At 35.3% G+C, this 23,191-nt stretch overlaps 1 protein-coding gene across 1 annotated transcript; it reads right to left on the bottom strand.

The window, feature by feature from the left end:
* Window positions 1–1,559: 1,559 nt before the first annotated feature.
* LOC142339421 (uncharacterized) lies at window positions 1,560–22,831 on the bottom strand. The gene is made up of 8 exons (XM_075389444.1): window positions 21,503–22,831; window positions 19,624–19,767; window positions 17,046–17,195; window positions 12,571–12,734; window positions 11,397–11,538; window positions 8,507–8,593; window positions 5,521–5,769; window positions 1,560–2,828 (listed from the first exon to the last, which is right to left on the bottom strand). The coding sequence occupies exons 1-8, from the start codon at window positions 22,478–22,480 to the stop codon at window positions 1,728–1,730; spliced, it is 3,015 nt and encodes a 1,004-aa protein (XP_075245559.1). The 5' UTR covers window positions 22,481–22,831; the 3' UTR covers window positions 1,560–1,727.
* Between the last annotated feature and the right edge of the window lie 360 nt (window positions 22,832–23,191).

Genomic DNA, 23,191 nt, shown 5'->3' with positions numbered 1-23,191 from the left:
AGCAGTAGATTTTGGGGTTAATCTGGTATCTCCATTCTCATTTAAGATTACCATCTCAATATAATTTGCTATTGCATCCACTAAAAAACTATTGCTCTAAAGGGACGAATAAAAACTCAAACAATCATCACTTTGTTTGTCAATGCACAATAAAACCGAGTTGAGATTACGATTACTTGAACAACTGTGACTGAATCACTTGTTGTGAGAGAAAGAAAATTAATAACGCTACGCGAATTCAGTGAAAAAAAAGAAGAGCAAGTACTAGACGTGGGAAATACTAGATGAAATTTAAAAAATAATTTGTGGGCCACTTATTACTTGGAAAACATCATTCTTGAAGTATGAAACTTCAAATGAACTGATTTATATATGGGATAATATATGACACACATGTTACCCATGCTTAAGGTAGGCAAATTACATCCAAATCTTACTACCATACTTAGATTCCAATTTTCTATTCCAGTCCGAAGACCCCAAATTTTTTGTTAAAGGTGTGTTTTTGGAACATTATTAATCAGAAAATGAAGATAATCATTAAAAAATTCGTGATCTAACGTTAGATTTTTTCAAATTTAAAATAAAACTGGCCGACAAATGGCTGTGTGAATTCGTAATTTTTTGCTACGTTCCTATTGATTGTATCTCACTAGTCTATAGCTCTAGCAAAAATTGTGTTCGCAACCGATGTTCTAAAATTTGCTTGGAAAAGTTCAGACAATATAATGTTTCTGGAGAACTTAAAAAATCAAATGGGATGAAGACGTTTTCGAACTAATGGCTCGTATGTATAGTTGTCTTCCTCTTTCAAACAGCTGGAGAAACGTGATGCTGTAGTAGAACCTGCAATTACCAATTTTTGAATTTCGTTTGCTCTATATTTCTTAAGTCCTCATCCGACTGATAGGTGGAAAGGCTCAAAATGAGAAGTTTAGTCAAACAAAAAGCTTTTGAGTGTAAAGAGCCATTAGTTTTGATTGATATCAATAAAAGTTGATTTCAGCTGAACTTGATTTTGCTTTGCTTGGTAAGACCCGCAGCGAAAGCTTAAGTTTCAGTTTTAAGCATAAATATTGACCATCCAATGAAGTACAATTAATTTTTGAATTTTTTATGCCTCTTTGAACAGAAATTTCCTCAATTACCATTTAAACTGCGATGGAAATGAATATGGATCCTGATTTAGAAAATCTTGTTACGTTGACATCGAATTGCTATAGCTAGCTATACAGTGAAAAGAATTTTATCGGCAGAGTTGATGACTGCATTCCCGGGGAAAAATAAAAATTTTATTATTAGACCGTGTTTTGGAGTGTGCATTCAGAATTTATCGGTGAGAATTTTGTTTATATTTACAAGGTCTATGTACAGGATTTGGTAGGAAATTTGAAACGAGCGTTTGGCACTGTAACTTTCTGAGACTTGCTACACAGTTTGAATTGCTTGGTTGAGAACTTGTGCCAACATAGATTTCAGAGCCTCCTTGATTCTTCAATTAAATGTTTCAGATGCTCTTTTGTTAATGTTTATATAAAAATCTTTAACACTAAAAAAAGTTTTAATTTTTATAAAAACTAAATTAAAACTTTTTGATAAATCTTGAAGCGAGCTAAAAGCTACCGCAACTGAATTGCACCAAAGCGATCTTTCATTCTCTTTCTGTAATCGATTTACATTGATGTCAGTCAGTTTCAAGGTAAATATTGAATGTTTTAGTTCAGTTTTTAGAGCGTAGTCACAGAAACGAGTGGGTTAGATGATACGCCATGAGTCATCAACTCGGTCACCGTCGCAAATCCGTCAATCATTCGCGCCTTCAATTTGGACTGCTGTTTCTTAGACAATGTCAAAACTTTATCCTCAAGCACCGATTCCAAAGGTGGGCTCAATGTCTTTTTAACCCTTCGCTTTTGTCGTGAAGCATCGACACTAGTGGTCGGTTCGTTTACAAACTTTTTCCTTTCATATCGTGCCGAGTACTTTGGCGCGTTCTGATTGGCTGAAGGAATGTCTTCATCTGATGTTGCGTCATCAATCTGAGCGTAGATATTTTGGGAACCAATTGAGCGTGATCGACTGTTCGGTTTGGGTCGGCTTCGTTCAGTTCGGTTGAGTCGGCTTTTAGGTAACAATAACTCCATTTCAGAATCATATTCTTCACTCGGGTCTCGGTTTTTTAGAGTATAGTCGTGCAGTTCAACCGAATCCCGTCGTTTTTTCAAATGTTTTCCGTTGAGAGTCATGCTGTGTGAATTTTTCATCTCGTATGGCTTTTCAGCGGCGATTGAAGACCTCAATAATTCGTAATTGCATCGCGAACTGGCATGTTTCATAGTGTGTGATTTAGCATGGTAGTGTGCGGGTTTACCGGTAGAGGGCTGCTTCGCCTGAAATGTGTTCTGATAAACTGGGAACTGATTAGCATCACTGTCTCGTTTGAGGGAATTGTATCTTTTCATTTCGTTTCCAGCAATTTGACCATCCTCGCTTTTGATTCTGATTTTTCGTACCGATTTGTCTTTCGGTCCATTTTCTGAGACATTCGATCGGCGCAAAACTTCGTCTCGTTTAGTGGCAATTGAAGTGACCTTTTGACCTCTCGGGGCATTCTGTGACGTTACGAAAACATCATTATCAACGTGATGTTCGGAGTCGGTTGACTGCTTTGGCGAATCAGCATCAGTTGTTTTAGTGGAATCTGCTTTAGGCTCGCTGTTTTCATTGACATGTACTGATTTTTGTCCTGAAAGTTCTTTAACATCGCATGTCAGCGTCGTCAATTTCGAAGAACTCGATTCTTTCGACGGCTTGCTTGCATCGTTGACCTGAAACAAAAATGAATTTATTTTCAATTTACAAGATAATCAAGACATAATCAAAACTTTCAACGTAAAATTTTTAAGGTAAATCTTCTTAAAAAAATATTCTCACAGCCCAACTATTCAAAAAAATAACTTGATTACCCAATTTTTCAGGCACATTTGAAAGTTGCCTTAACTTGTTCAAGCGATTTCAAGTCAATTTTATAATGTTCATTCGTTAAAAAGAACATGAAAAAGTCAACAACAACAAAAAACATATGAAATGCTCAATTTCGGAGTCGCTGAAGTTGGCTATCATTTTTCTAAACCTCTCAACAGATTGAAGTTTTGCAAAATAAATTAAAATTAAATTGACAAGTTTAAGACAGTTGGTGATTTGAAAATTAACTTAAGCATTTATAAATGTCAGGAAAACGATATGAATTTCAATTTGAACCAGATGTTACCACTTATATATTACAATAGACGTTCATGCTTCCAATTGAAAATTGTACTTGAGGATATTGTTGTGCAAATTGAATGTTGGGGCATTCTTTGTCATATGGGTCTAATAAAACATGCACAAATGTCCCATAAGGGTACTTGAACAGGGGAAGGTTGGGAAAGCTGACCTTGTTTGGGACCCGCCCAAATATTTTCAACTGGATTAATAAATTTCAAATTAGACTGAATTTATCGAATTCATATCGCATTCTAAACAATTGGATAAGTGAGAAATACTTTATTAAAGGTAGATTACATTGTTTTTAGAAGTTAGATCGTCACTGATTGGCTCTTAGAGGTCAAGCAGTTGCCGCATTCACATCAAAGCAGCAGAAATTAACTTCCTTTATAATGATTAGTTTTCAACATTTTGACTCATTTATTCGGAATAAAAACAAAAGAATAACTCAAGATAAATCGAGGACAAAAATTACTTGGGAAAAAACTGAAGCTTTCCGTCAATTAGAGAAACGTTTCCTGCTCTCTCAATGCTTTCGTCAGAGCATTTAAGGAAAATTTATTAATGTACAAGCCATTAAAATATTATTTACACATCGTTTGTTATGTACTTTTACCAAATGGGATTTAGGGATGATTCCCTGTAAATAGTCTGGAATTTTGGGGAAAGATGACATTATTCTAATGGATGGGTGCACTTTTATGGCTGAGAAGGGATAATTCTATAGCTAAGGGGCGGATTAATTGTTCATCCCTCTTAATTCAGACCTAAATTCAGTAATTGGATAAATATTACAAAGTACTTTTACCCTAACTACAGAAATCATTAACCTTCTTTTGCAACAAAAACAAGCAATTCTTCCCAGTTTTGTGGCCTCAGTAAACAAAAATAGGAAAATAGAAAAAGTAATTGCAGGATTATTTGCGTCATTGAAGCGAAATGACGTTTGTGTTGATACAAAAGGGGAAAGTGGGCTAATCTTTTCCCTTTTCCCTCATTTTTCCACAATAATTAGCCAGTGGGGCTAATTTAATTAAAATTGAGAAGGTTATCAAGGCTAAGATATGTAGGATTTCCGTGTCTTTTGTTTTTTAATCTGCCTTCTATAAGGGCTTTCTGTAGCTGAATTTAGCTTATAATCAAAAGATTTTCAGTTTTTCATCAGTCATGGAAGTGTAGCTAATCAGCCTTTTTGTTCACTCTTTGTTCATGCTTTTTTTAATCCATTGTTGTGGTTAGTCAAATGAGCAGTAGCAGAGAGACTGCAAAGTATTGAGTTTCACTTTCAAGTGCAGATAGATTTCATAGATCCATTCGGTTGGCTTTGAAGTTGTAGGAGGCCCCGCCTTTTAGTGGGTTTTGGGTGAAACCCGATACCCAACTTCAATCGAATGCAAATGATTGGGTATTTTGCCGAATGAGCGAGTCAATATTTGAGTTGCTTAATTAAAGAAACAAACTCTTAATGCCACCACAGTCTAATGTCTGCCGCTGTTTTTGTAGCCTCAAACTACTAACTCTTATTTGATTGAGTTATTAGTTATGATATTGTCGTAGAGATAATGGATATGCTTAATAAATAACACCAGTTTGTGTCCCGTTATTGAAAACTTCCTTTTTAAATTTCCAACTGAAAAACTTCACATGTTTTCCTACAAAGATGCAAACAGCCACATAGAGAATTTTGAAGGAATTCAAGAGCAATTTAATTTGTCAATATTTTTTTATCAGTCAAGGTAATCTATTGTGAAAAATGGCTGAGCGGTTCTTTAAAAAGCAATTTTTTGCAGTCATACGAATCTTAACCGATTATGCTAATGCACTGAGTATCTCGTCATGTGTAAGCGTCTCTTAGATCTAATGCACTTTTTTCTTGAAAAACGAACGGCTCAAAATCAATTAACTGTAGAAAAATTGAAGAACTTCTTGACGGTGAAAAAGGAATTCAATATCTTGTTTATAAACTGTCAACTGTAAAAAATTTGATTGACTTTTTTCTAAATTAAGTGAAATTTCTAAATAATTACGAGTTCAGAAAACACGCGATTTTATTTTTAAAAATTGATGTTCTGCTTGCTTCCAAAAAGTTTTCCGACCGCTGCAACCAAACTTCCGAAATTTAATTTCTTGTGAAATTGGGAACCGTGCAGTTTGCTACAGAGAAGATTATGTTATTGCCAATTGGGATATTTAACAAAGATACTCTCATAACCCCTGAAGCTGTGAGCTGAGATTTAGCAATGATGTACTAACCAATTCATTATCGCGTTGCACCAAAATAGACAGCCTTGAACTCTTGCTTTGAGTGATGAGCTGGTGAAAGTGTTGAGAACTTTCCACATTCACTCCGTTCACTTTAATCACACCATCGCCACAAAGCAGCAATGGGGATCCACCGCGGTGACTAGTTGCCATGTCCTTCGATGAGTCCAAGTTGCTGTTCGTTGTCATATGCTGAGTAACATTTTTGCTGCTTTTCACACAGTCGCTCCAAGATTTGATCTGAAACATCAACACAAATTAAATCAAGATTGTATCAAAAGGTCTGTGATCATTTTTGTTACTTGATAGAAAGAGGATATAACAAATTATATCTTTTTTGTGAACTAACTTGTCAATGGTCTCCAGCATGCCACTAAATAAACATGGATTTAGGATGACTGTTTATCGTCAAAGTCATCAAAATTGTACGTTCAGTTTTGTCAGTTTTATGAATTCAGACATAACTGCTAATTTTAAACACAATTTTGCAAATAATTACTGAAATATCACATATGACTTAACTGCCCAAAACCCCACACAAAAAGTTCACAGTTTGTTTAAGGTGCTGTTTGGAATAGATGACCCCTTGTTTACTAAATTGGGGTGTGTTGTTTTCTTTGAAGGGTGCTAACAAGACGGTCGCTAACAACATGATTATCACTACAACACAAACACTTTTGTAATGCCATAAACAGATTATTCAGGTACCGTGAGATTGTAATCGAAACGATTGAACCGCCCGCTGATTGAGAAAAGATAAAAGAATCGCATATGTAATTGACACCCTTAGCTTGTAAACTTGAGCACTAGTTTCACTCTTTTGATTCCACTCAATCACAACAAATATTACACCATGTTGCAATTTTAAGCAGGCTTCAGATACGATCAAAGCATTTAGTAGCGAATTAGTTTGTTCATTTAACAGGTAAATCAAAGCTTTGCAGCTTTCTAAACAAACAGAAATATTGACGACAGCTTTCTCCTCCGAAACCTTTTCATTTTGTGTTAAAATCAGCAACCCAACTTCCATTTTGGTTACAAAATCAAGGGTTTTAAAAATCAAGGTTGCCATCTGATGAAATAAATTTGAGGACAAAAACATCAATTGTTAAATTTGAAAAAAAAAAAGATAAACTGCCGCCTCAAAAAAATCGTGAGCAAGTATTTTAATTACGTTTACAAATAATTTCTGAAAAGCAGAAGTTATTAAGCAGCAATCAGATTTTTAGATCATTTATCGCTGAAAAATTGCTTTATTTTGCAATTGTGATATTTTTTTCCTTTAACTTTTTCCCTTTTTCATCAATTTTTGTATGGCGCCTGAGATTATTGATTTGTTGAAATATTTAGCGCAGTCATTATTATATTGTGTTGAGCATAACATTTATGATATTATAATTTAACACATGATGCTGCCGCAATCGGTTGTCAACCACATAAAAGCACATCGAAACCAGACACCAAAATAAACGGTTAAAAGGTGAACGACCTTTATAGCCAATTAACCCTCTTTAATCGGCTCTAATAGCCCCAACATGAAGCTTTAGAGAAAAAGTGCCGGCTGGCTTTCAACTTAACTCAATTTACGTCATTGAAAAGGGAGCTAAGTGGGCCAATATAAACAGTTTCTTTTAAGTCGAGAGTCAAGACCAACACAGCTACTCATCATTGCTTTGATACGCTGAATTCGCTTTTGTTTCAAATGTTCTAAACAGGAGCGAAATGAAAACAAATTAATTGTTTCAGTTCTGCTTTAATCGATGAAAGTGGCCTTAGTACTGAATTGTGATAAAGAGTTGTTCCGTTTCCTGACGCCAGACAACTAGTCGCCAATGTTAACAAGTTACATTTTTATGATCTACTCTTTCAGAAGTAAAAAGTGGGAAAAATGTCATCCGATTATCACTCGAGTTATCTGCTTTAATTTCACTTAACTTAACCCTGTAAATAACTCAACATGAAAAAAGAACAGAGAAAACACTCCAAGCTATCTTGGCGGCATTTACAAATAACTAATTCAACTTCACACAGCCTCAAAAATCCCAAGAAAAAAGAAAAGGAAAAATCAGAAAAAAGGAAAATTTTCCCCCAAAACAAAGAACATACAGTGCCGTGATTGAAACAAGCGAGGAAGAAAAAAGTCAGCGCATTAAATAAAAGAGCTTAACTGACACTAGTTAAAAAGTAAAAAGAATCATCGCTAGTTAATAGATCTAAGTTATGCAGAAGCCGAAGGAAGAAATCGGCATCGAACGATTCTTTCTGCCAGAATTCTAACTCTTTTAAGTAACATTAGCACTTTATTCTCAAGTAATGCTTTCATGTACATTTTAAACTTTCGCCTAAGCCCAAATCAATTACGATTAAAAGGAATAACAGTTATAGCTCAATTCTTACATCTTTGCGTTTTTAAGCAATTTTTTGATCAGGGTTCGTTCTCTCGCGCTCTCCCTGCGTGTGTTTAGCTCAGGGTTGTTCCAGCTTCAAAGCACAGATAAGTAATAGGCAGTATTATGTGTTCAAAAATTTGATTAAGTTGAAACGGGCCAACTTCAAACCTAGCTAAATAATGCCCGGCTATTTAAAAGTACGGGTGTCTGCCGCTGTTTACCTTTGAAGATGTAGAAAGTAAATAGGTGCGCGCGCTGATTTGAGCTTTTGTGTTAACTAATCGAGCGTAGTCAGTGTATTTTCAAAATTCAAAACCCAAGTAATTTACATCTCTATTTCAGCTGAACAAAGAAACGGAAAATTCGATGATAGTTCAAAAAACCGACTGTAATTTTTGAAGTGCCTATATGCAATCAAATTAGTTCTTTGATTATAGATTGCATTTCACCTTGAAATTTTCATCACTATAATTCATTTACTATCAATCGGAATGTTAATAACGTCGTGAATACGATTAATGAGATAAACATCGATTTAATAAAGATAAACAAACAAGATGACGAAATTGAGGCATTAATGTGTGTACCTGTTTGATAATTGGGAAACCTTCCTTCGAGTCCTCAGTTGTTATCCCAAGGTCCTCATCAGGGCTCTTTTTGAACAACATCACTTCCTAAAGACAACAGTTCCAGTTACATAACTTATTTTAGTTATTAGAAACGACCTACACTGGCTGAAAATGATCTCCCTCCCCTAAAAACATCAACTCATGAACTATAATTTATGAAAACTTTGGAGTTGAACGCGGTGGTTTTATTTTCTAGTACAATTTTAAATTTTTGCAGCATGACATTAACAAATGCATTTCTACAAAATTTAAGGTTGAAAGTTCTTGTTGAAACAAGGCCAGTGGAAATAGAGGTCGCTCAACTTTGAAATTCTCATTTTTGGTGTCAGATTACTGTAGGATTTAACGGCTGAAGAGAGATGTTAAAACATCGCGTGCAAAGTCATGTTTTTTGAAATGAGAACTTTGAAGGTTCAATTTTGGGGTGTCAAGATGCAATTTGGGTCAATGCTCGAAAAGACCTATTGGAAAGACACTGTTTCATAGACAATCTAGAAATCCGATACAAAGATATCAAACCAACTGTAAGTGATTGCTGAGCTATTTATGTAATTTTGATTTAGAATTGTTCTTTCATTAGGTACATTGAAATAATATGGTTTGTTTTTGCTACCCTTATTAGAATCTGACTTTAAGTTCGCTCAACAAAAAGTCTCAGATGTTATTATATATATATATATATATATATATATATATATATATATATATATATATATATATATATATATATATATTTCAAATTGTAACGACGAATGGCTACTTTAATTACAGTTCGACTTTGAGTTGGTTTAACAAAAAGTTTTAAATGAATTCTGTTATGTTTTTTTTCCAGAAATTACGCACAGTGACAAAAACCATGTGTTTCTTTATTGAGATCAGAAATGAATTTTATCTTGAAGTACGTCTTTTGAAATGTTTACATGAAAATGTTATCAGGGCAGCATTACCAAAAAATAAAGCGAATTTCACCCCTCCGATATCAAATAAATTTCATCATGTGGTTGGCTTGTAAAACCAATCTGTGTGTACCGCACAAATCAGAACAAAAGCCTCCAACTAACATTTTTGATCCTATTTTTTAATTGACAATAAAACTGTTTTATTGACTTATAAGCTTTCCACTACTCTCTTTGATTGCAATTAATTGAGCCGGGTTATAAAAAATCATAAATAATGTTTAAAGACATTAATATCTCATGAGAAAGTAAAATAACAGGAAGAATTTTCCTTCTTGTCTCTTTATGCAAAAAATTTCCTCGATTAGCGACCTGCAAAAGTTCACGAGTTTATAAACTGTGAACAGGGAAGATTCTCTTTGAAGTTAGCAAAGTATCGGAACCGACTTTTCCTGCGAGGTGCAAATTTATGTGAGAATTTAATTCTTCACTGATTATTTCTCTTCAATAACACGCAGCTAGTTACGGTTCTGCAAATGATTCTTTAAATATGTGATTTAACTAAAAAGAAGGTCTTTCCAAGACGCGAGCAATAAGTCCCAGAAAGTTTGGGAGCAAAATTCAATTAATTCATTTCTTAAAATTTGTTTTAAATTTCCGGATATTCAACTTTTAGTTCAACTTGAATGCGCTTAATTTGTTCACGGTATTTACGTGCATTAGTAGCAGATGCTTGCGTGAAGAGAGAGAGATGTTGTAAAACTAGTGATTTATACAGAACTAAATTTCAGGAAATCTTCTTTATTTATTCATTCACCTGTTATGTTGATTACAAAACAACTGTCAACACTTTTCAATTCCTCCCACAGAGTTCTGAAAGTGAACAAAAAACTCCCTGTTTCTTTTTGTTCAACCAGGAGGCATCTAAATTACAAAACGTCAATATATGTACAAAAAAAAATTGAGGGGGACAATCTATATAGAAAATGAGAGCGCTGTTTGAAATAGTAAATTTTGAAAATTTTCCATTGTTAAAGGAAGTTGCGGTAATGGGCTTTTTAAAGGCCAATTAGTGGCCGCTGACAGGTACCAGGCATTGTGTCTTTTGCCCACTTCCTCTTTTGAGAAGCCGTCAGCAGAATGCATGCTAAGGGCAACTACATTGTCAATTATAAGAACGAGCAATTTTAAAAGCTCAGCGGGAGTCTTGAAGGGAAAAAAGCGAATGACTAACAATTAGCTGCTGAAAAATTAATGAACATTTTCAGGCACAAAATTGCTACATTGAAAGCATAAGAACATATAGTCAAAATAAGCTTTTCAATATAGAACAGAAAATAAGCAATTTTAGGGGTTTTAATAAACTCTTTGGATTCGCTCGAAAACCCTCGGTAACCATGGTAACCAAGAAATCTCTAATTTGCAAATGAACTATTTCTGACCGCTTGAACAATATTTATAGCCTTTCAATTTCATAGATTTTCAATTTCATAGATTGAAATTGAAAATTGTCATTTTGTTGCGCCTGCAAAAACGCAGCTAAACTGAAAAGAAAAATTTACTGCTTTGATTTAGCAGAAGAAAGGCGGCTTAATAAACCCGTTTTTCAAACGTTCTCTTTTTCCGCTTTTCGCTCGATGAAAGTTTGACAGACGTTTTTCGGATTTAGAGCAATTTATTTATAATTACAGAAAACAGATTTATATTTGGTTTTTGCTGACACCAATAAAATGGAGGATTGCGCTTATGTAGCAGGAGAAAAGAAAAAAGAACTTTAGGAAAGTCAAAATTAATTGAAAGGCATTTTGTCTCCGGTAAAGTCGAAATTGCCAATTAAATTTACTTTAAAAATTCTCTGCTTAAATAATAAAAAGCTGAAATATATAACGTAGTGTTTCATTGATTCGAATAAAAATGTTTTTCTGCTAATTGAACAGATGGTTGAAGCTGACCTGTATGGAATGGTGAGCATTTTGTTGCAAACAGTGTGATAAGATGTAGTCCACAGCATCATGGTCCACTGAGCCTAACCCGACACTATCCAAATCAGTCACAGAAGACGAGAGTGAAATGAGATCACAGCTGTTCACTTGCCTAGAAAAATAAATCAATCATTTGTTACAAGTTGTTTGAAATTTCTGTCAAGGACTTAAATGTTGGGTTAATATGAAGCATTACTGTGCTGTATAACTAAACTGATGCAAGCCAGAATATTTTCCAACAGATTGCGATCATTGTAAAGGTTTTATTGTTGTGGTTGAAGCTTTTACGGTTTTCACGCATGCTTTTGCTCATAAATTTGACAACTTCATCCTACAAAAAGAAACAGATCAAACGATGGTATCTATCAATGGTTCGCTGGATTTTTTTGATAAATGCTAAATTGGATCAAAGGGATGCTAAATTCATAAATCTTGGTGCCTTAAAATTCTGGTTAAATTTGTCTATTAACAGTTGAAATTCATTAAAAGGATTAGAATTACTATTAAAATTAATTTTGAGCCGTTACACTTTTAAATAAGGTATTGCTGTAAAGGGAAAATATAAATTCTCTCAGATATCAGTTTAATAATTTTGATCATTTAAAAGACTGGTATCAGCTCACATTGAGAGAAGATAACCACACATCGGGGTCTTGATTTCGATCATATAGTCTTTCATATCACAGCAATTGCTAAACTATTGCCATGTGGAGCGTTTTGTTTCAAAGAATCTGTTTATGTTATTCGGCTGTGGTCTTGCATACCAAGACAAGTTCAAAATAACAATTTACGTTTCTCATATTCCCAAATTAGAGTAACAAGTCAAGGATAAGTTAACAAAGCAAAGTCCTTGCTATAAATATTTAGGAAAGTCAAAGTCAATCATTACGTGATTTAATCGAGTGAGTTTTAGCAACTTCTGGATAAAATAGTGACATCGATTGAAGTGGTGTCGGTGAGTAAAAAAAATGTGCATCTCGCTTTTCACCCATAGTAGTTTTACCCCGGTCATTTAACTCCGATTAGTTCACCCTCTATCATTTCCTGCATAATTCAAAATAAGTGATGTGTAGGGTTTGGGGAAAGATTTTGGTTATAAAAAATATAAAAGTATTTAGAAACTTTTATAGAAGCTGTTCCTTACCCGATGTTGTTAAAGAGGGTGTCAGATGCGAGAGTCTGAGTGGCAGAGGAGACCACAGTTGGTTCCAGAGGTCTCTCCACTTCCAGCAATAGAGGACTCTTGCTCTTTCTGATCACATCTATGCACTCACTGTGTGACATCTTCTCCAAACTTGTGCTGTTCACCTGAAACACAAAAAAAGTGCTTCACAGTTTCCTTGTTTATCAGTTAATACATATTTGACGTTTTGACGGTTTGCCGAGGCAAAAATTTGTTTCTTTTATTTGAAACGCGCGGGACGGTGGGGGGGGGGGGGGGGGTTACAGGATCAAAACCTGCATCACAATTTATATTGTTCTGTTCTCTCTCAAAATTCTAAATTGCTTTGCGTTAAATTGCTCAATACCGGTAAACAGACCCAGTTCAAAAATTTTAATCCTCTTTTTAAACAAAAACTGTTTAATTCTCCAAATTTCAAAAACTCAATGCTTAATTTAAAATTTGCACATCATTTTCAACTACTTGCAAAACTCTCCGATCCATAATATGTTCAGTCAAATACGGCTAACTAGATTAATGGACAATATTAATGGACAGTTTTTGTTTGTCCCAGTTATATACTATATTAAAAGGATGCGATAATCGCCTACGCCTGTAAGTTGATCGCAATCACAGAGTGTTGTAATAATTTTTAGTTTCATATTGAGTTCTCAACTTTGAAGAGAAAAAGATGAAACGGTAAAATTAGCGACAAACTTGTTCTTTCTAACTTCCCGCTGGTTTACAAAGGAACATCCATTGATGTCAACAGTTGTGCTTACTCAACATCAACATCCACCAACAAAACAGCACAACTAACAAACTGTTTCCTTCTCAAGATTCTAACTTGCGAAACTTGACAAAACACATGATTAAACATCAGCTACTGCCTGTTCTGTTTAATGTGTAAACACCCTGTGGCAAACTTGTCACTTTATACCCGTGGAGAATAACTAAAGGCTCTTCCCTTTTCTAAAGAAAGTGTGACAAAAAGTTAAGGACTTTGAACCAGAGTGTGCGTGAAAAAAGAAAATAGGATCAAAAGAGCGCTAATGTTTTTTCAATTGTTGCGAGATGAATTAGTTGTGAATATAACAACTTTCATTTTCGGTCATTAATTGTGTGCCAATTGAAAAGCTTGCTCAAATTAAAGTTTACTTTAAAAACAGATGTAAAAACTTTTAACCGGCTTTTATCTTTCTCTTTGTTGTATTTTGCGTTAATTACAACCTTTAAAAGGAAATTTCGAATTCCTTAAATTGCAAATCCATAGAAGGAAACCTACAAAATTGTTTTTAAATTGCATTTAGTGGCTTTCAACATCACATGTTTACAATTGATTGACCTATACAAGTGGTTGTCAGCAAAATAAATTGGCAGTTTTAAGGGTCAGCGCACTCCCTTACATCCTGCAGATATGGATTGGGGGGGGGGGGGGATCTCTTAAAGAAACCGCCATTTTGAATTCTTAATCACTTCATCGCCATCTTTCTTTTTAATCAATTTTATCTTCCCAGTTTAACCCGATTAATAAGACAGATAGGCGCTGAAATTTGGAAAAGGCTGAAGTTAAGAGAAAGGCAAAATTGGTGAAAACTCAATTTGTTCACGTCTTACATGGCACAAATGGTCAGTGGGGGGAAATATGGAAATTTAATTCCCAAAACAATAGCAGTGGGTCGGGGAAGAGTTGTGGATTAGGGAGGAGGCGGAGAAATGGCGGAGGATGCTAGGCTGAACAAAGTCTTATCAGAGGTTGGAAAAGTGATGGTTTTGAATTGCTTATCAGTCTGGGTAACCCAGCAGACGTTGCAGTGAACCGAATAGCGCCCGTGGAAGACTAAGATTTATTACATCATTCTGCCTCCACTAGACACAAATTTTGTCACTTGTGCATTTCAAGCCCGGTAAATGTATATCTCTGCGTTATTAACGATTGAAGACCGCACTTCAAAGGATATGGTTTGTATGACGCACGGTTCCGTCGTTAAAATTATAGATTCTCCAATTATGGCATAGCTACGCAGTATTGGGGGTAGGGTTCTATAGATCATATGGCCACAAATCTGGAAAGTTATAATTGGAAAAAAGGGACCCTTTCAGTTTTTAAAAAAATGAATCTCATTGCGCAATTCGTAGCAGTTTAAAAGTAAATGCAAGAATTGACAATGTTACAGCAATTTTGAGAATTTGCAGTTTCTACAAATTTCTCATTATGGGTTGGTTTTTCGGATTGGAATTTTGGAGGTTAAGAGAGATAGGCAGGTGACGGAAATTGTTAGCAAATAGAAGAAACTTCTTTTGGCAGATGACACATGCATATTTGAAGAGAAAGTGAATTAAAAAGTGCTTAAGGCGCCAGTTTGCATATCTTACACTGATCTCATTCGTGGCTTTAATGCGAATGCCTGACATATTGTAAATCAGTCACAAAATTGATAGAATAGGGTAAGGTTGCCATGTTTTCAACATTGATTGATTGTTGTTAGTTGTTTGTTAGGGATAACTACATGCTCCACCGCTTGTATACACAACCTACGAGTTACTACTTTGCTTATAGGGAATAAATCAACCTTATATATAATGCATAAGAAGGCAACATTTTGGGGTCTTAAAGTCTAGAGTTGGGAACCAAATCGCACCATCAATACCTGTCAATCATTCTGTCCCAAACACATTCCCCCAACACTGTGTATTAACTTTGTAAACACTAGTCACCCCTCAATATATTTACCAAGTCCCCCCGGCAAGCTCAACAAATAAACTCAATATCCCAACTCACGAGGAGAAGGGGGAGGGGGAGGAAACGGGAAACAAAATGAGGAAAAGTGGGTAATTTAGGAAATAACAGGAGGGAATATTGTAAATGAGAACCCAATCACATTTGGAAAGTATCCACAATCCATTCACACGTGATTACAATACCCTGTCTGGTGGGTAAAAGGCACAAAGAGTATTTTCCGCTGAAATTGTTCAATTTTTCTCCAAAATTTGACATTTCCCTCCCATTTTCTCACACTTCCAATCACAACAATAGCCCAAAAGTAGCACTGCCCAATTACTTCAAGCCCATTTCCCACCAATTCACCTGAGTAAAAGCGTGATCAATCAATACAGTCAGGGATTTTCAACCCATGCAGCAAAATACAGGAAAAATAAGCAAAATTTTCCAATAATTAAAATAGCGCTGCAACAAAATTTTAGGGCTTTTGGTGGAAAAGTTCACAACTCACGTGCCCTTTTTGCAAATTATTGCAAAGAATGAACTCAAATGGGTGCTGGGGATTATTACAGGTATTTTTCCTGATCGCAAATGTGATGATAATACAGGGAAGCATGTGGTGTGAATTTGAGCGGAATTAAAATGGAGGATATTTGACTCAAGATCAAGTCCATTAACACCACTATAGTCAATGACAACCACATGAATGGGGAAAGGTTAGTGAGTAATTTTGGGATTAGATATAAATGGAGATAAATGGCGATAAACTCTGCCACTAAACTGTCATTTACGCTCCAAGTGACAATAATTTAAAATTTAATCGGTTTATCTCTTTTCCTAACTTAAGGGCTAGTTTACCCCACCCAACCTGCGGCAAAACAAACCCTACCTTCTGTTAAAACAAACCCCACTCAGTTGGATAATTTTTTATCGGGGCAGTGTTTGGGAAATTTCAGAGGGTGCGGATTATTGGGTACTTGGGCAGGGATCGATTAACTGATAATGATTCCTTTCACGTGTTTCATTTACAATTCAGGGAAGTCTTAATTTTAACAATACTGTAGTGCATTAGTGGCATTCAACTTTAATGAGCATCCCGTCCCGCCCGGTGTGAAGCTCTTGAAAGGCGGGAGAAAATCCCCCGGTGGGGCTAATAGCCCAAATAAACATCAATTTCCCTCCTTTGCGCAAAAGGAAGGCAAAAATTAACAGAGGGAAAGTAAAAATTGTGCTAATGATTACCACTTTAACACAAAACTTATAGAAACTCGGTAAATTGCATCGATTCTGCACAGTAAAAGTATTTTTCAAATTTTTGTATGCATAATTTTTAACGAGGCCCTTAGCTTTGGTCTCTTACTAATTTAATTCTCGAACTCTTGAGTACCAATATGCTAACGTAATAAATGTGTTCAAAATTTCATCTATTCTACAAATGAAAAATGGTGATTTTTTCCCTGCATAACTATTTCTGAAAATGTTGACAGAAATGACCGCCCTAAAAAATTCTTGCTGTTCTCAAAATGTTCCTATAAAAATGAAGGTTATCATTGAATTTACGCCAACATTTCAAATTCGTTTTATTCATTTAATTCAATTCTGATGTAAAATGACACAGTCAATAGAACTTCAATTGGTGGTTCCTTTTTGTAATTTGAGTAAATCAGTTCCGAAATTTATATATCTTACATTATGATTGTTGATAACTAAAGGTTATTACAAAAAATAATCTTACAGAAACGATAACATCGCCAGCTTGTATGTCAGCGCGACTCGCAATACTATCGGGACTGACTCGAGTCACAAGTAGCCCTCGGAGAATTGGAAATTTCCCATCACAATCCGATGAGTCATCATGGCCCGATTCCTCCTGGTGTGATTTGTTCTAAACATAAACAAAAATGGGATAAACTAATAAATTATTTATATATTTGTGGAAAATTTGCTGAGGGGGATTTAGGGAAGAGTTCGTCCTTTTTTGGGACATACTTTCAGGTTAAAGCGTTTAGAGTGTAATAATATTGATTCAAGTTAATACATCAAAAAATATCCTATTTACCCTTTTTGATAGAAAACAAAAGCGATCAAGAGATGACAGTTTGTTTAATCACAATTAAAGGTAAAAAGGGAATATAAAAACACCATTAGTGCAAATAGCGGCGTGGACATCATAAAATGTATTTCGTTTTCAAGCTTTCATTTTTTGAAGTGATCTGTTACAAAGAGATATCCCAAAAAATCTCCAGCAAAGAGAAATCGATCAATCGATTGATTATGCCTGGTAGTTTAGATTAGGGGTCCTTTTTATATTTATAGCATGGCTCTGCTTATATGTTGTCATTATTCAGAGATTGTTTACTTTTGAGGCTTTGTTCTCAAATGACCATCGCAGGTTAATTTAGGGGAATGGGATGAAAGCTTTGAATCCAATCAAAGGGAATGTACAAAAGCTGCTCACAGATTTCGAGTTGAAGATCATTCACTATATGAAAAGAGTTCACATCTTAAGTAGTGAGTATTTACACTTCTGACGTTTTATCTTTTTGCTAAATTAATCATCAAAAATGATCAAACGGTTTTGAAAAGCTTCAAAAGTAAAATGAAAAGCTTGAATAAAACGGCCGGATTAGTGATTTATACAAAGTAGCACATCAATTATTTGTTATCTAAACTGTTGAAAGGTTTTTTGTTCAATCGTTCAATTATATCACCTCCATTGAACAAATTAAGCACTTTCCACTTTTTAAAACTAGAGACAATCCAATTTTTCAATGTCAAAGTGAAAAGCAGGTCTTGAGGAAATTCCCGTTTCTGTTTAAAGCAAAGTGAAAATTTAACAAGCAGCTTTGAATGTCTGAAGTTGCACTGGAGGTGATCACAGGTACAAACTGTGAATGATAAAAGTGACGAATGGCCTCTTTAATGTACTTCCAATCGAGTAAATTTCAAAAAACAAGGAAGCTTTCATGAGGTCTTTTTGCTTCCTGTCACAGGAGAAAGCTCTCACGGCTGAAAAGCAGCAAAATAGGAAATTAGGAATACTCTACGCTTTCAGCCCGCTTTCAGACAAAAGAGAAGAAAGCGGCGAAATAATTGACAAAAAACGGGGGAAAATAGAAATATTCATTGGGTCAGGCCGCGTGAAATCTAGATACATCAAGAGCCAATTAAGGATGGAAAACCAGGAATAAGGTTCTAATTAGGATGACCACAGAAACAGAAAAATTGATCAGAAAACAGACCGGAGGTTTATTGGGGAATAAATAGTGAATCACTTAGGAAGATATCCAATACGAGAGCATAGGAATGCATCAATATAATCAGTAATCATTGTTATTATAGCATTAATTCTCAACACAAATTAATGACGCCGTTTTGTCGTTCCATGGTCATTGAACATGGCGACAATACGTAACAGGTGACGACTTAGTTAATTTCGATACGGCGCCAATCGAAAACGATTTATTCAAAATTGCAGGAATTCGTTTTGGTGAAAGAATCTTTTTCAAGTAAATATATAGAGATAATGAAAGATAAAATATGAAAACGGCATAAATTAATATGACAGGCGGCTGAATTCCTCAAGGATCGCTTCAAGTTTAACAAAATTTGATTGTAAAAGGGATACAAAAAAGGTTACGAAACTCCACCTTCGAAGTTTAGGTTTTCATAGATTTCATTTTTATCGGAATCAGCCATCAAGGGCATTTGGTAAAAGCATTTGGTAAATTCAAATCTTAAAAACACACTTTGTTGCTTATGAGAAAACTTCGTGAAAAAAACCTTAGCAAAGCGTGCTCTTTTTAAAAAAAAAATATGACGTAAAAAGGGTATCAAGACTAAGGATACTAATGTTAGTTTTTGGTAAATTTATTTGATACTAATGTAAGTTTTTGGTTAGCATTTGGTAAATTCAAATCTTAAAAACACACTTTGTTGCTTATGAGAAAACTTCGTGAAAAAAACCTTAGCAAAGCGTGCTCTTTTTAAAAAAAAAATATGACGTAAAAAGGGTATCAAGACTAAGGATACTAATGTTAGTTTTTATATTTAAGAACGGGAAAGTTTAACTTAACTCCTATAATTATAATATGAGTGTTCTGGTAGCTTTTCACTTCGCAAGTGTTATGTGTTGTTATTAAACACATTCTTAAGTTTTTAAAAAATAGCACGTACGCCTTGGGGCGTAAGGGGGTGACAGAGTATATCTCCATTAATTGCAAGCATTTATAATTTTTAACCAGTCAGAAATTATCAAGTTTAATAGGGTGAAAAAAGTATTTGGAGTAATAAAATGATGTGTATTGACTCACCACTCCGCCAGCGACGTTGAATCCGAGACTGCCCCCGTTAGGGTCTCTATGTAGGACAACTTGAAAGCGACTGGAACTGCAATTGGGTCCAACACCATCTGGAAACCTCACTTTCTGCATCGCCTTGTGTTGCTGTTGCGACATCTAAAGCAAAATTAAAATACAAAACATACCGAACGCAAACTACAGACTGGTACAGGTGAAGAGACCTATATGAAGAGAAAGTTCCAAAGGAATTTTTATTGGTAAAACCAGGGAAGCAGAAATAGAAATAAACAATAATCGCCACAAACATGTACGTTCGCTATACCTAGTTTCATTTTTTTTCAAAATAGGCAAAGTTCTTTAAATTATTATTAGAATTTGAAATCTCAGGACTTGATTAAAAATTTTAGTTCTGTTTCCATTTTCCATTTTTTCTCAACGTTCGAGCAGATCGCTATTAAGTATTCTAAAAGCCAATAAATCAGTACAGCATTGTGTAAAAATACTTTCTCAGCATGTTATTTTGAATCTTATATAAAATACAAATTCCAAAAAATGAGTGAATATGCAATTAAACCGGCATATCAAATACATTTTGCAAATGCTGGGCCTCAATTCAATAAAACGTTGTGTTGCGAAATTGGAGCAATTATCATATGCGAAAATGGTTCTCCCAATTATTCTGAGTCAGAGGAATGGATATATAGAAAAGGGGAGGCACTTTTCTCATAGCAGTACACACAAAACAAGCTGTGGTCAAAATTTCATTGTTGGCATTTTGGCATTCAATATTTTGGTATTTGCAGACATCTCTCAAGAAGATGTTTATTTGGAGTGTCAAAAACAACATACACAAACAAACAAACAGTCATTAAAAGCCACATAATGAATTTTACGAAAAAGGCATTGAGCAAATGAACAAGATGCATAAAGAGATAGCAAGCAAATAAAACCATAAAAATGGGAATCTTTAGAGCATTATGGTTCGGGCGTGATCAAAATATATAAAGAGAGCAAACATAAGAGAGATTAACCCACAATTTACATCACAATAATTCCACAGACGGGAAGACATTATTGTTCCCATTTTGGAAGTTGTTTGCTGCGGCATCTGGGGAGTGAGTGTTGGGTATTTGCTTTGGAATTACGAAGAGTCTACTAATTAGCTGTATCTCCGGTAGCAGATATTTTTCAATTATCTATCCATCCTTGTAACCCATCCTCCGCTCTTTGATCTCTCTTAACGGACCCCGCCCGCCTCTCATTTTGCTTCCTTCACCCCCGCCCTACCCCACCCCTCACCGCACCCTACCCAGCCATCTCAATCAACCAGAACGCCCTTAAAACTCTTTCCCAAATCTTGAGTTTTCCTCAATTGCGGCCCGAAAACTCTCACCTTTATCCGGTGGAAGGGAGCCGCGGATAAAGCAGATAAAACGGAGGGAGAGAACAAATGAATTCCTTTGATTTTCCTGACTTATAAGCGCTCTCCAATATTTTGCCAATTCTGTCTAAATTGCAATCAATTAAGCGCAAGTAATTTTAATTGCATTTTAAGCCGCAATAACACGCAAGTTGAGTGCTTTTTAATTTGACTGGTTTCAAAGACTCTCTAATTAAAAATCAGCGGAACCAACTATCACTACAAAGTCGCCATTTTAATCAGTTTATTTTTAGAAGAAAAACAACTGTCTAATAAATGATAACTTCTTCCTCAATCTTATTACAGTAGCCACATCAACCCATAGCGCATGGGGCTAGAAAAAGCTACCGGTAACGGTTAATATACCATTATATGGGGGAGGGGGAATAATTTAATTTTTTTAATGTATGTGCGGGGGATACTGTGAAAGATCAAATAAATTTACAGGGTAAACAATAAAATGGTACCTACCTTCTCAAGCAGAGCCATGTTTTGTTTCTCCAGCTTGTCGATGGTGGACTTGTATTTGTGATTTTGCACAAGAAGATCAGCTTGCAACCCCACCATGTAGTTGATCAAGTTGTTCTCCCGATGAAGAAATGCCTTCAACTGCTCTTTTGACCTCAATTTGAAAGTCTCCAATGACTTCTGAGCACTTGCCAAGTTCTCCTTCAGTGCCTGTATGCAATTATGGGCTGGAGTCGATCCCGCGTTTTCGGGGTTCGAGCTCTGAACAACCATTAGTTCGCAAGTTTTGCAGAACTGTCCGTTTTTCAAATTTTCCATCAATTGATTGGGCGAGTTTTGCGCTATCTGCACAGCGTCCATGATAGTATCGGAACAACTTTTTGGACGTTTGGATTCCGAGTTGCTCTCTGATCCAGGTGAGTTGGACGATACTGACGATGGGATAGCTGGGCAGGGGCTGGAAAGGTCAAAGGTCAAACAATCCAGAGTTAGAGACTGGTGTTTGCTAGCTGCAGATGATGATGATAGTTGAGATGATTGTTGGGTTATGGGGTTATTGCTTGTTATGTTGGGTGGTGGAGCTGCAGTTGATGATGTTGAAGTGAGCTGTTGTTGGTTAGAAGTTGGCTTAGATGATGATGCGGGAGATGACGATGTTGTTTGATCTGAAGTTTTGATGCTTCTTAGATCAAAAGCAACATCCCTCAGAAGTTTGCGTCGATAATGCGATGAAATATAGATGCGTAAACACGAACTACAGAAAAGTCTGTTGTCAAACTCGGCCAAATGTTTGGCGTTTTTATCATCAGAGGAAAAAGTTTGAAAGCAATTAGAGCAAGAATTATCATGAGTGGCTGAGTTGTTATTATCAGATGAGTTATTGCTGTCTTGATCCATAAAGTTTTCCAAAAAATCGCTCCAGGAACCGCAATGACTGTAGCTCAAGTCATCCTTCCTAACTTTCACTTTCTGTACCCCCATTCTAAAAGGAATTCTATTCTAATAGGTTGATATATCAATCAATATCCGATTTTGAGAAATAGAGTTCAACAATAATGAAATCTGTCGATTTATTAAAACGATAGAAGTCACGTAAAATGAAAGAATAAAGAAAAGCTGATTAAAGCTGGCAATTTATCTAGAAGGTAAAGTAAAGAAATTTTATCTGACGAAAATCTTCCTTCTATTTTTTTGTCTGATCTGATTTTCTGGATTTTGAAAATGATGATAAAAGAGGAACATAAAAAGTGACTTTCGTGCAATTTAAAGTGCATTAAATTAAAGCATTTTTCCTCCTGCCGCCTCAGCTTTTATCCCTTATTTTACTCAAAATGTTGAATTTAATACAAGAACACTGAATTTCAGCCAATCAGAATGCTTGAAAATTTTCACACAATGTGTTAAATTCTGTTCAAAGGCTGCTGTGAATAAAAGTTAAGAGATAGAAATCCCTTTAACTTCCTAAATTTGAGAAGATTTCTGGAGGTTCAAGCGAGAATATCCTGTCTAGTTTCACAGCGAGAGTTGTAAATATTTTGGCTTTGGCGTTAATTTCACCGATCGATGTTAATTAACGTCCAATTAACTTATAAAAGAGCCCCCGCCTAGTTCTGAAACCACAACTTATTGTTTAATCCGCTTTAGTTTCGGTTTGATACAAATCTTGCTAAATCTTAATTGGATAATCCTCCT

The sequence above is a fragment of the Convolutriloba macropyga genome, chromosome 5 (genome assembly GCF_964194025.1).
Source record: "Convolutriloba macropyga chromosome 5, txConMacr16.3, whole genome shotgun sequence".
NCBI lineage: Eukaryota > Metazoa > Xenacoelomorpha > Acoela > Convolutidae > Convolutriloba > Convolutriloba macropyga.
The sequence above is the reverse complement of the archived record's forward strand: the minus strand, read 5'-3'. Positions and strand labels throughout refer to the sequence as shown.